Genomic DNA, 15,311 nt, shown 5'->3' with positions numbered 1-15,311 from the left:
CAAAATGCAATCCAAGCTTTAATCGACAAGGGCACCTTAAAGTTTTCGGAAAAAGGAAAGGATGTAATGAAGGTTGATAGCAATTCTCTCCCATTGGCCTAAGTGGATATGGTTTCGGCCAACATTGTAAACTTGACTAAACCTAGAATTAAGGTCGAGCTAGGACAATCCTCATATGACAGAATCTGAAAAAGGAGTATTCGACCAAAGTGTTTTGTACCCACTGCAAACATAGAGTTGACGATGGAAAGAAGCAACTTGGAGAGATATGTGAGCAGAATGTGTTAAAGTCACCACCAGAGAATTACGGGCCTCATAGTCCAAAGTCAGTATTCAAGCGCCTAAGACTAAAAATGTGAGATGGGCATTGGAAGTTGAACCATCAACACCAGGGGGGCAATTTGACTCCAAGCTCTAGGTTACATTTTCGAGAGATAATCGAATAAGATTGGTTTCTCATAAAATTGAGAAGCTGAGGACATTTAGGCCACCAATTACAGAAATAAGCCACTAGTACTGTGCAGAATAAAAGCATTATTAACCGCTCACCAGGGCTCAGAAGAGACGAATGCAACGGCAACATGTTGTGGCAAGGATATTAGTACAAGAAGCAAATAACCACAAGAAGGCTGCTGAAAAAGGGCCAGTGAAAATACTAACTCAACCTAAAAATCACAAAGGCAATATGATGAAGGAATTGAAGTCACATATTTGTGACTCGGAAGGAAGATCAGAAAACTTAAAGAGTTTGGCCGAAACTACTGCTAAGAAAGTGGTCATCTCATCTGAAGTTAGCACTTTAGTGGTGAAGAATTATGCAAAGAGATGGGTCAGAAAGCAAAATGTTGAATTCCCATTATGCTCAAATGACATGGACAAAAATCTAATGGAGAAAGACATACTTGTTTCTTCAATTGGCAAGTCTTCAATGGTCAAATTTGGAATTATGGGAGAAGTGATGGTCAACATGGTTGTCGTCCTGTCTTTATCATTTAGATCTCGACCTGGTCAGGAGTGCATCATAGGAAAAGATGGTCATTTGGTTGGAATCACAACCTTGAAGTGTAACAGCCCAGTCCACCCGCAAGAGATATTGTCCGCTTTGGGTCCAGCCCGCACGGTTTTGTTAAAACGCGTCTTAAGGGAAAGGTATCCACACCCACTTATATGGCATGCTTCGTTCCCCTTTCCAACTGATATGAGATCTCACAATCCACCTCCCTTGGGGTCCAGCGTCTTGGCTGGAACACCAATCCGGGTCTGGCTCTGATACCAACTGTAACAGCCCAGTCCACACGCATGAGATATTGTCCGTTTTAGGTCCAGCCCGCACGGTTTTGTCAAAACGCATCTCAAGGGAAAGGTATCCACACCCACTTACATGGCATGCTTCGTTCCCCTTTCCAACCGATGTGGGATCTCACATGAAGGATGCTCGAAAATGTTGCAAGATGTCCGATCAGATGTTGGAACAAGTAAGGTTGAGTCTCAAAAACTCAAGTCTCGGTCGATATTTATCTTCACTGGAGACAAGCGCTCTGTTTATTTCTAAGAAGATTCCTACTATCAGGGAAAGTTAGCTTTGTTTCCAAAAAATAGAGGATGGAAATTTGTAAAAGTTGCTCTGTTTTTTAAAAAATAGAGCATGGCAATGTGTTATCATTTGACTACATACATCTTGATCGTTGTCCTAATGAATATAAGTTTTCCAAATCTAAGATGACACATACTATAACTCTGTGAAATAAACAATAGGATCAAATGGTGCTGGATATGAAGCTATCACATGTTCCAAATCATCCAAGTAACAAAAGGAAAGAAATAATATAAAGAAGCCTAATCAATTTTACTAGCAATACCATCTTAATTTCAACATCCCCTCTGGCTCCTTCATGTTTTCTTCACAATTTTAAACCCTTTGGCCCCTTCATGTTTTCTTCACAATTTTAGTACAACAATATCAATTTTTAGTACATGATTCCTTTCACTAGAAACAGCACATTGGAAATTTAACCAACATTGAGGTTACCGTGACGGTGGCCATGAATGGAATATTAAAAAAATTTTATGCTTGTCCAGGGGAGAGTACTGCCTTTATACCTTACTTAGAGGCACACATCATAAAGACAAGCAAAGCACTAGTTAAACTGGTTTTCACATTCATTGTGAAATAACGGGTAAATAGTTTTCCAAATGCTGGTGAATTAAAAGAAAATTTATTTTTAGATGGTTTCTATTTCCTTATTGATTATAGAAATACAAATAACATTGTTACAGTGTATTTAGGTAGCAAAATGGGATATAATCCTACAAAATAAAATATTAAAAGCGAAACAAGAATCAAATTAAAAAAGTAAACTAATAAAAAAAAATCTAAAACAAATAAATTCAAACTAATGAATAGCCAAAACTAATTGACTAAAATAATATTAAGCATAAATACTTGTCATATACAACATAATTATGTTACGGATATGAATTAATATATAAAATCTAAACTGGTAAAAATAAAAAAGTTCCAAAGTTGGAATAAGAAATTTTAAAAGAAAAATTTTTGTTAGGTAAGTTAGTAATTTTTTTAATGGTAAATACTTTGTTATTTACAACATAATTATGTTACGGATTTGAATTAATTATGTATTATATGTATATTTATATTATTATACTTTTATTCCTTTCATTTTTACCGAATTAATTATGAATTAATTAATTTATTTATTTTTGCACCAGATTCAAGTTTTAGGTTTTTACCCCCCCTTATCTTTCACTTTTTCCTTTTCTGTTTTTCTTATCTTCTTTTATATCGTTATTCCTCTTTATCTTTATTTTTTCCTCTGACTCTAATTATTTATTTTTTCCCCTTTAGATTTGTTTCTTTTTTCTCTTCTTTCAAAATTTTTTTCCCTCTTGTTTATTTTTGTTTTTCTCTCTCTGTTGCATAGATGCTTGTATTGTTTTTCTTATTCTTCTTCGTCTTTATTTTTTCTTAGCAATATGACAATTATATTATATGGCAAATTTTTTTCTTCTTCCTTTTTATTTTTTCTTAGCAGTATAACAATTATATTATATGGCAAAATTTTTTGATGCCTAGTATTTACAAGTTTAATAATTAATATTTAATAATATAATAAGTTAATTAGATTAACATTTAAAAATTATTAGATAAATGACTGGTATAATTTAAAAGACTGGCTCACATTAAGACTGTCACACCCCGTCCCAAACAACATTGGAATTTTCTTTACGTTGACCGAGATTGACCGGGTTTGATCGCCATTGACCGAGAGGGGTCAAATTTGACTTTTTGATCTGGATGGAATTTCTCTTTGATCGGGGTATCTTGCAAAGTATGCATCGACTCGAGTTCATAGACTAGTAGCAAGTTGAAAATGGAGCTACCATTTGAAAATTATGGGCAAAACAAGTTGATATCTGAACTGTCCAAGAGGTGCCGGAGTTGACTTTTTATTCGTGCAAAGTTGAGTTTTGACTCATGTATATTATGAAGTACTTGTCAATGCAAGTTCATAGACTAGTGGCACGTCCAAAACGGATATGTGGTTTACAAGTTATGAATCTGTAAAGTTTTTTTTAAAATATTGTATTATTTAATACTATTTTATATATATATATATATTCTTTTTCTTCTTTTTTCCTTTTCCCCCACGTGGGAAAATGCCTCCACGGGCTTCTTCTTCCTTTCTTCTTCTTCTTCCTTCTTCTCCTTCTCTTTTCATTTCTCCTTCTCGTCAATCTCTCTCTCCATACTGCATCTCTTCTGGCCACCGTACGGCTACACGCGTCGGACGGCGTGGTGGCCCACAGTTGGATGAATCCTGGCACCCAGTCATCGGTCGATTGGTCGGTGGATGCGCTGGGATCGGCGCCCAAAGCCGGAGGTCGTTGAGGTAGTGGTTGGTCCTTTCCTCTAGATTTCCAAGCCGTTTGTGAGATAGAAGAGGAGGAAGTTCGGTCGAAACCTTCCATCCACTTTCCGACCACCTGCGGTTAAGTTGAGTCCAACGGAGGTTGGTAATGTGATCCTCGTTTCATTAGCTTTCCATAGATACCTTATTTACGAATTTTGGACACCGTTTGTATTAAACCCCTCCGGTATCGAGTATTATTTATCCAAAAAAAATATTAATTTATTTGATCCTGTGTAATATTGTTATTTTAGGAGCACGTGTGAGTCGTAGAATTGATCATATGGAGGATCTTGGTTGGATTGCGTGCTCAAGGTGAGTGACCCACCTGCAAACTTGATTTTGGGTGTTTAATTATAAGTATTTTGTGATAATTGATTATTTGATAATGTGATATTTCATGTGTTAATTGTTTAGTAAAATTTTGTTTGGAATTTTGATGGTACAATTTAAATAAATTGAAATGTATATGTGTATTAAAGCATAATTTGATTTTGACAAATTATGGAGATTTTATTTTTATGAAATTCAATTTTAAAGAAATTGTGAATTTGAATTGCTGTTGAATTTAATTGTGAATTTATTTGTGTTTAATAAAAATGTATTTATATATTGATGAATTGTGAAATTTAATTATATTTTGAATTTTGAAGAATTGAAGGAATATTTATTTTAAATTATTGTTAATTTCATTGATGGATTTGAAATTGGTGGAATTTATGCGATGGATTTATGACGATGATTTATAAAGGAATTGTGAAAAATTTACGGGTTTAATTGGATGGAATAAACCCGATAGTATTTATGAGATTTTGAGATTTGGAAATAAATATATTGAATTTTATGATTTTTAGATGCACCATACACGTACTGGTGTTCTGTATACATGGATATAATTAGCGCGCAAGTGGATGTGAGTAATGCACAGGTGATTTATGGGATTGTCCTATGGTTGCCATGGTCGGGAGGCCTGTTTGCAGTGGCGTAGTGGGACGCCACACGACCATATGCCGGTTTCTCTCTTTAACCTCTTGTCTGGTGGTGCTTGGGATGCTGGGTACCGTTGGTGCCACTGGTATATAGTGGGTGTATCATATGGTTTTCACGATATGATTTTAGTTATACAATATTTTATAATTTTATTTAAATTAAAATTTTTTTAATAGTGTTTTATAAGTTACATTGTTTTGGTATTCTAAATTGAGTTCTATTGTTAATTATTTGGTTTTATTTTATTTATTTAAATATTTCTTGGATCATTTTTGTTAAGGTAAATTTTATTGTGTTTTCGTATTAATTAGTTACAATACTTTATTCCCAATTTAATATTTGTCATTAGTCTTATTTTTTATAATTATTTCCCACTAAGATTTTTGGATTATTAATTTATGCTCTTTTATTTGCAAATTATTAATTAAATATTTTCTGGATTTTTGGGGCATAAAATGTTGGATTTTGTGAAAATGTTTTAAAAAGGGAACTTTTCCAACTGAGTGAATTGTGAGGGTTTTAAGGGAAAATATTATTTTTTTAACTACCTATTATTTATTTACTTATTTATTATTAATCAATTAACTAAGTTATTTATCCTTTATTATTATTATTGGATAGTAGATTGGGTCATTCACTGAAATGATTAGCATCTCACGTTTTTAAATTTTGTTCCCTTAGGCCCAGGCTAGTCGACGTTGATCGTCCGGGAGTGAGCTCGACATCTTGGTTCGTTGCTGAAAGTGCAAGAGGCTTTTTTTTTCCTTTCTATCTTGTATTATTTCTTTTTATCTTGTATTGTATTAAATTTCATATTCAATTGTATTTGATAATGCTTTGTATACGATTTGGACAATTATTTATATAATTCTGCACTGGTTCTCTGTCATTTATTTGAAGTCCTGCAAACTTGTGGAAGTAAATTGTAGTAAAGTGGGAGGAATAAGGTGGTGTATATAGAAGTGCATTTTCTGTGCAGGAAAATTGTGGTAAATCCAACCCTTAGGGGAGGTTCTGCCGGATTTTCCATTAGAGGGTCCGGTAGGGTTTCTTTGAAATCAGGATTTATCTAAGGTTCAGGTGAGGGATCTTGGACGGATCCTGACAAAGACAGCTTGATGGGCCCCAAAAAAAAAAAAAATCTAACATTAATTTTGATTTTTATTTATTTATTATTGTTTATAATAATCCCTTGCCCTATCCCCCAACTTGTTCTGATGTTTTAAATTCATAAGCTTACAAGTGTAAGTGGTAATAACATATCAATTGAGTAAACTTCATTTGACATATTAGTCTTGATATTATATTATTAGATAAATGACTTATTTAATTTAAAGGTTATTAGTCTTGACGTAATCCTATCAAACAAAGAGCTACAAGATACTGAAATTGTAAGTTTTCTGGCACACATACATAATAGAACTATATATGAATGCATGGCTTACATCATCTACTAAATATGCATATATGATATAATATGACTCAGATGTACAATAGAGAATATTTGATGGTATACATAATACATCATTAGCCAAGAATTAACTTTGAAAAAAAAAATAGTTATTTGGTATGAGATTAATAAAATTAAAAGAATAAACGTAGAAGTGGTCAAATAATATATATATATATATATATATGTTTGTTTCAACTATATTAATAAATAAAAGTACCAAAGATGTTGAAATTCATATTTGAGTAAATGCAAAAGAGAGGGAACGAAGAGTAACATTGTATGGAATGAATACTTCACACTTGTATTGATGCTCTTGAGTCTTGATTGTTTACAATAATTATATACTGTAATATATACATGATCCACAATACGAAACTTGCAGAATATTCAAAACGTTAGACTTAGCTAACAAGACTTTTGAAAGAGATGCTTCTTATCACCTTGTGCTATTTTACATACATTTATCTCTTTTAACAACTATTTCCATTTTGTGATGATGCTCAGATGTGTGTGAGTTGGTTCATTTGGTGAAGTATAGGGAATCAACATTCAATGGAATTTGGTTTGATGTGATCCTCATTTGTGTGGATGGCATCTCTAAAGGAGATGCTACGTGCAATGAAGATGATATGGAGTTGCACCACTCATTCTTCAGTCGATAATAGCTAGTTTTCTCTCTCAGCTAGTTCATCTTCGGTCAATATTTATCTTCATTGGAGACAAGTGCTCTGTTTATTTCTAAGCAGATTCCTACTAGGGAAAGTTAGCTCTGTTTTCAAAAAACAGAGGATGGCAATTTGTAAATGTTGCTCAGTTTATTAAAAACAGAGCATGGCAATTGTTATCTTTTGACTATAGACATCTTGATCATGGTCCTAATGAATATAAGTTTTCCAAATATAAGATTACACATACTATAACTCTATGAAATAAACAAAAGGATCATATGGCGCTAGATATGAAGCTATCACATGTTCCGAATCATCCAAATAACATAAGGAAAAAAATATCTAAAGAAACCCAATCAATTTTTGTAACAATGATATCTTAATTTCAACAATCCCTCTAGCCCCTTCATGTTTTCTTCACAATTTTAATACAACAATATCAATTTTTAGTACATGTTTCCTTTCACTACAAAAGCACATTAGAAATTTAACCAACATTGAAGTTACCATGACGGTGGCCATGAATGGAATATTAAAAAAATTATGTGCTTGTCCAAAGGAGAGTACTTCCATTATACCTTGCTCAAAAGCACGCAACAAAAGACAAGCAAAGCACTTGTTAAACTGCTTTTCACATTCATTGTGAAATAACGGGTAAATTATTTTCCAAATGCCGGTGAATAAATCATGGACAATGAAAATTGTGAATTGTGTTCCTCCCTCTGAAATGGCAATTCCGCTAAATTTCAAGCAATTCCCAAAACATTTTTCCCCTCAATTTCTAACATATATACGTATATATCAGTTTTATATATTCAATTACCCTAGAGCCACCTTAGAGCTATTCATGTTCAAACAGGGTTTACCTAATAGTCATCTCTTCCATTCCATTTTCATTTTTCAACAATTTACTGTTTTCTTTTATTTTGTGGATGAACAACTTGTGGTTAAGTTAGATATTGGGTCCTCCTACGAAAAGAGAAAATGAAATTCCCATTTAATGAGAGAGTTTCTTAGGAAATTTGCAAGCTACCTCTTTTACAGAATAACGAGTATTTTGCACATATAATATCTTGAACATGATTTGGAAGTTTTCCCTTGGAAATAATTAAAACCATAAAGTAAGAATGTTCAAAAGAAAGTTGGCATTGTTTGGCTGTAATCTTGGAACAGGTCAGCACTCTGTATTATAGAAATTTCTTTTCCAAGTGATTTAATTTATTATTGACAGAAAAAAAAAATGTAAACAACTTTACTTTTGCTCACTTTTGCCCAAAATAAAACATATATATTTTGCTCGCAACTACGTATATTTATGGCTTCTAAGCTCTCCAAAAAGTGGTTGGCATAACTTTCTCTCTTCCTTCAACCTATTGACTTCTAGAATGATTGACTTTGATGGTTGGAAAATTTTCACCTACTACCAAATAAGAAATTAGTCTTCCATTCTATCTTTCTTCTTCCTCCACTGCCTTTTCTTTTTTTCCCCCTCATCCAATATTTTTCCCTACCAAACATGTTTAAGTGTCATTTACCAAAAACATGTCAAAGTGTCTCCTCCATAGTAAAACTCTTAGCTTTAAGAAAGATAGTTGGCAAATAAGAAAAACAAAAAAAAAAAAAAAAAGGGATCAAATCTGATTCTCAAAAGATTGTCTTCATTCTCACAAACGAAGGCTCAGATGCAGAGACTGACCCTCACCTGGCATCTAACATGATAGCTGAAAACCATTTGAAAAAGAAACTTTGCTTTTTTTTTTATTTTCTTTCCTCTTGCTTTTTTCTTTGGATTAATATTATATGGATTCCTGTCTTTTTATCCCTGTTTAAGAAAGTATCATATAATTTGAAAGATTATCGAAACACATCCCATCATTAGTTAATTTTCATTATCTTTAATTGAAAAAGGGTAAAATATAATTAAAAGTTTGAAAAGCTGAAAATTTTTATCCTATATTGATTGAAAAACATGCAATATATTATATAAAAATAAAAAACCAATTTATTTTAATTAAATTAATAATTATTTATATTTTATAAAATTGAAAAAATAAAAAAAACAAATGTATTTCTTGGGGATGTGAACCATGCGCTTCGATTTTCATCATGTTTTATCTGTAATACACCCAAAGAGCACGAAATAACCCACTTTTATCCTAACGCTGCAAGTTGTTTGGAAATCTAAGCTCATCCTATGCTTTTAGTTAAGTGAAAATGAATGAAAACTTTAATTATTTTCTTTTGATTCTTTCTATTTCTTGAAAAGATAAAAGACAAGCATAGAAAGAATAAGTTCGTACAAAGAGAAAATGAAAGGAAAGAAGTGGTTTGGTTTAAGGGAATGGAGTGTTAAGTTAAGAGAAAGATTTGTAATAATAACATTAGTGAGAACGTAAGAAAGAAAAAAAATGGTTAATTGCTGATTAGCACTTTAAATTTAAGAATTATGCAAATTGAATTATGGAATTTGGAATTGTTTAAATTGAAATCTGTAGTTTCAAATTTATTATAAATCAATCTAATTAACTAATGGTAAAATTTACTATTCCATGACATCAGCATAATTTATTTTTCAACAAAAAATTTGAAAAATTTTAAAAAAATATTTATTTTATTTTATATTATTTTTTTCATTGCATCAGAGCCACCTATTAATAATAAGCTGTGAATTTCTTTCTTAAAGAAAAGAAAAGAAAAGGATGGGGCCAAATGCACTAACCTTTAATAATCCCCAAGATTGAACTAATTTGCAATAAATTTGAAATTTCAAGGTTTAACTCAAATAATTCTAAATTTTAAAATTCAATTGACATAACCAAATTTTAGTGTCCCAATGAACAATTAATATAAAGAAACATGCCAAACAGACATTCACACCCGACACTCAAAGTTCATTTCTCCTTCATATACACATAGTTAGATGCAAGATAAGATAAAGATAAGATAGAGATAGAGAGAGAGATAGAGAGAGAGAGAGAGAGAGAGAGAGAGAGAGAGGATCCAAAATATCTAGCAAGGTAGCTTACGATGGATGGTGCATTGTATAATGTTGCAATCAAGGTTTGCCTTTTCTTTTTTTCCCCCTCATCCAATATTTTTCCCTACCAAACATGTTGAAGTGTCATTTACCAAAAATATGTCAAAGTGTCTCCTCCATAGTAAAACTCTTAGCTTTAAAAAAGATAGTTGGCAAATAGACAAAAAAAGAAAAAGAAAAAAGTGATCAAATATGATTCTCAAAATATTGTCTTCATTCTCACAAATGAAGGCTCAGATGCATAGACTGACCCTCACCTTGCATCTGACATGATAGCTGAAATGTAACAGCCCAGTCCACCCGCATGAGATATTGTCCGCTTTGGACCCAGCCCGTACGGTTTTAAAAGGCCTCTCAAGAGAAAGGTATCCACACCCTCTTATAAGGCATGTTTTGTTCTCCTTTCCAACCGATGTGGGATCTCACAATTCACCCCCTTGGTGCCCAGCATTCTTGCTGGTACACTAATTCGGGTCTGGCTCTGATACCAACTGTAACTGTAACACCCCGTCCCAAACTACATCGGAATTCTTGCACGTTGACCGAGGTTGACCGTTGACTGAGTGGGTCAAAAGTTGACTTTTTGTTCCGGTTTAAATTTCTAGTTGACCGTGGTACCGTACCGAAGTACATGATGCCCCGAGTTCGTAGACTAGTAGCACGTCGAAAACGGAGCTACGGTTTGAAAGTTATGGGCAAAACAAGTCGAGGTTCAAACTGTCCAAAAGGTGCCCCGAGTTGACTTTTTATGGTTGTAAAATTTTGTTTTGACTTTTGTATGGTTGTAAAATACTCGTTGATATGAGTTCATAGACTAGCGGCACGCTTAAATTGGACATCTGGTTAAAAAGTTATGGACTTGTGAAGTTTTCCGACTACCGTAATATTTTAATATATCTGGCTTGAGTGAACAGTACGGGCCACGTGTAGCAATTTCAGCCAATCCCGTGAGTGAACAGTGTCACCCACGGGTGGCTTTTATTCAGGCAAAAAATGCACGAGCGGCGGAAGAGGAGAGAGAGAGAGAGAGAGAGAGCTAGAGAGAGAACCGACCGGCCACCGCCACTTAGCTGTTTTTCGGCCACCCTTTCCTCACACGCACCACCCCACCTTGAAGACCACTAAAAACCGGCCGGCTAACCAAAAACCACGGCCAACCGACCGCCGACGCGCCCGGATCGAGGCTTTTTCCAGCGGCGGTGCCAATTCCTTCAAACCTGATTTCTTCCTATTCTGGCCACCGTTTACCTCATCGCCAGTCCCATTGAGTTACCCATCACTAGCTCTACCTTCCCACCAAAAATCACAGCTAGTGGCCACCGAACGCACCACCGACGGTGACGGGTTCCGGTGACCATGGCGGGTTGCCAGGAAAAGATCAAGTGATGGAGGCAGACTTGATCCTGTTGGATCTATCCGGACTTGACGTAATCTTGGGCATGGATTGGTTAGCAAGGAACCATGCTTCCGTAGATTGTTATAGCAAAGAAGTTACATTTAACATAAATGCGATAGGATATGAATTCATTTCCACATAAATCGTTGCAAAGTTTAAGGTGTAAGATTCAGGTGGATTTTAACGTGGAAGAATAATTAAATAATAAAAAGAAAGTTTATTATTACTGTGGATCCCTAAAATATATTGCATTTCATAAATTGGTTATAAAACCTTTTGTTATTTATTTATTTTTTGCTATATTGCATTTCATAAACAAAACATGGGTGTTTAGGCCACTTTATATAGCTTCAGCTGCACATAGAGATAGTGAAAGATCTAGATAGCGTTGAGGAGTACCATTACTGCAAGGAAGGAAATATGCAATTTGAAGGGGAGAAAGAGATAAGAACAGCCATTCACTTACAAAAGGGGCTACCGATCCATTCATCAACACCTATTTGCCATACCTATCCTCTAAGGAAGTTTAATGTATTTTCTTAAAAGGAAATTCAATTTTTGAATTATTTAAACAAAGATCTAGTACTAATTAGTTTTTGAGATTTTTCAACTTCCATTATTTTTACATTTTGGGTTGACCTTCAATGAAAAAGAAAAAAGAAACAAAAAAGATTTGTTTGATCTATGAGACTTCTATCTTGCTATTATTAAAGGAGGTTTGGTATCTTATACACTATTTTTTTTTTTTCAGGGAAAAGAGAAAAGTGCACATTGAGATCATCCTCGTTGTGCATTTTTTATTTTGGGCATAAAAGAAATAGGCAAGATAGAGAAAACAGACCGTAGGATTTCTATGGATTTTCAGTTTAAAAGAAAATACGTTTGGTAGCAAAAGAGAGAGGGTTTGGTTGTAAATGGGGGGAGAGAGAGAGAGAGAGTGAAATATGTGGAAATTGTGTTTGGAAGAGAAATAGGTTGTAATTAAAGATAATGGCCTGCTATGTGATGTGGAAAAATAATCCACATGGCTTCAAATCATTGGTTATAGGCTAATCTTATTGAACAGATAATGGTTAAACACGAAATTATAAAAAAATAATTATTTTATTTCTCACGTGACTATCACGTGATCAATTTTTAAAAGAAACTGTTTTGTTTTAATGGTTTAGATAGTAGAGGGTATTATCTGTAAAAAAAAATAAATTTACAGACCCCTAACTAAAAGCTAAAATTAAAGGGTACTAAAATGCATTTTGCCCAAAGAAATACTATAAAGAAACCGAACAACTTTAGCAACAATAATATTTAGAGTATTTCTTTTTATGAACTAAAAATAAAGATAAAAGAAAAAGTACCGCACTTCAGATGATATGTGGTTTTTGTTCACTTTCCCATAACATCATCCATCCTAAACAATTTAGCAATAATAATATTTATAGTATTTCTTTCTATTTACTAAAAATAAAACTAAAAAAAAATACTGCACTTCAGATGGTATGTAGGTTTTGTTCAGACTTCCTAGAAAGTCACCCATCATAGAAGTGCTCTTGTTGGAGCAATTTTAGGATGAATGACCTCCCATCAAAGCATTTCTAAGAAAAAGATAGAGTTCTTTAGACTTTTTAGACAGTCACTCATCATCCTAGAAATGAATTGATGGGAGGTCAACAATTCTAAAATTGCTCAAACTAGATCACGCTTAACTGCAAAGTTCTTTTAAATACTCAAGTCAACCACTTTGAAAAGGTTTAGATTATTAAGAGATGTATAGGTAATATTTGAACCATCAACGTTCCACACCCATATAGTGTACGATTGGATACTAGGTGGCCATCGCTAGTAAAGTAGCCTGCCAGTACCTTGTAGCCACCCACATTTGCTCTACTGGCATTTACATTGGTTCACCCCTAGTTATTACAATCTATTTTAGTGTATTTTTCACTAATCTTGCCCTTTCCTAATTTGTATTCTTCAAGACTCATAGGTCTTACAAAGAGCCATGCCCCAAGCTATCCCCAAGGAGCACTCAAATATGTGGCCTACATCATCCATGAAGGTAGTCCTAATAGGTTGAAGACCATATCAACAAGTCTTCCTTCTTGCAAATAAGGCATGTCTTGTTTTAGGTAAAATTTTCAAAATAATAACTTTATGTTGATATTTTCTAGCCACCTAGCTAGAATGGTCCTTCTATTGGAGTATACCTTGGTTTGATATTTAAACGAGCTCAAAGTGAATGACACTTAGTATGGCGTTCTTTATCAGTGGGTAGTACACATTATTTGTGACTCTCATCCTTTTCTTTAGGGATCCTCATGATAAAGAATGCTAAGAAAAAGTCGTCCATAGAATAATAGGTATTACCTTTTAATTGTCTTATAAAAAAAAAAATTGCCTATTGTCACAAAGACCATGGCAATAAGTAATTGAATTTATTTAAATATTTGTGTGCTTTTAAACCCAAAAAAAGTAATTAAGTGTGTTTTGTTGAAACTCCAATTTTGTCTATGCAGGAATTTTTTTAGGTGGTTCCTCAGTTCATGGCATGATACCTTTTGCACATTTATTCACCCACCCATCTAGATGCAGTACCCTTTTTTATTATCGTCTACAACCCTTCTTTCCTTCAGTTATTCAAGCATGGGGAGCTTTATATATGTGCTCGACTTTGGTTGCTAATGCTATAGGTAAGAGTCAATTATGGCAGGATCAGTCACCTAGGCAAACCAACTAGCCTCCAAGAAGAACTGTGTTATGCCATAACCATATTACATTCTACACATACTCCTATTTAATTCAATTTTTCCTACCTACACCCAATCTCATGCCTAATTTACCCTTACATAAAATTAAATAGATATACCATAAATTTTTACCACTAATTCCTTTAAAGTTGATAAAAACCCTTCAGTTGCCTTAATTTCCAAATCAATGTTAGGCCCCTTATGGAGTTCCTCATCGAAACCTTAGGAAGACCTTGACTAATTGAAACTCCACCGGAAATTTTACAGAAAAGTTGGCAGTATCTCCCTTGTAAATTGAACTTCCCTAATTTAACTCTGCACAGAAAAATACACTTTGATATATTCATAGCCACTCACATCTCTCACTTATTACAATTTCACAATTTGCAGCATTCTTACGAAAATATAATTAATCATAATCACCAGAATAACATGGGTCTTCAACCTTAACATATATTAAACACTTTGTTCATGAACATTAGCAAGGTTCCAACAAAACCATTATCGTCTCATACCAACACAATATCCATCTATACATGCACATGTTTATATATATATATATAATCTTTTGAAGGTTCTTTATTACTGCTCATAGGCTGAATAACCTACCTGAAGACTAACCTAAATCTCTATCACAAGTGCTGTATGAATTTTCTCACTACTTTATTATAATTTACATGCATTTCCAAGTCTAGATAATCATTCACTAGAATAAATAAAATAATCATGAAAATGATAATAATAATAATAATATTGATAATAATCAAATAATAATAATAAACATATACTAAAATATTAAAATTGAATACTATTAATAATATTAAAAATAATAGTAATAATAATAATAATAATAAATAATTTATTTAAATGCATACTCGTAAAGGAAAAACACTTGATGTACCATATAATATACCAAATGCACAGCCACACAATATCAATCAATTGAAGGCATAATAAACACATGTAATTACCACTTATACGCTTACTATTACCAATACAATCAGAGGTGGTTGCTTACTATGATCATTCAATCCGCTAGTCTTGTAGGTAGCATAAATACGATACCAAACTGCTCTTAAACCTAGCTGGGTTAT

The 15,311-nt window shown here is 33.3% G+C and overlaps 1 protein-coding gene across 1 annotated transcript in view; it reads left to right on the top strand.

The window, feature by feature from the left end:
* Window positions 1-568: 568 nt before the first annotated feature.
* Window positions 569-15,311, top strand: part of LOC107406944 (ankyrin repeat-containing protein At5g02620-like) — a 45,974-nt gene continuing 31,231 nt past the window's right edge. Inside the window, exon 1 of the mRNA XM_060819558.1 lies at window positions 569-1,064. Coding sequence (XP_060675541.1) covers window positions 569-1,064 — 496 coding nt within the window. The remainder of the gene's footprint in view (window positions 1,065-15,311) is intronic.

The sequence above is a fragment of the Ziziphus jujuba genome, chromosome 8, assembly GCF_031755915.1.
Source record: "Ziziphus jujuba cultivar Dongzao chromosome 8, ASM3175591v1".
Taxonomy (NCBI): Eukaryota; Viridiplantae; Streptophyta; class Magnoliopsida; order Rosales; family Rhamnaceae; genus Ziziphus; species Ziziphus jujuba.
The sequence above is the reverse complement of the archived record's forward strand: the minus strand, read 5'-3'. Positions and strand labels throughout refer to the sequence as shown.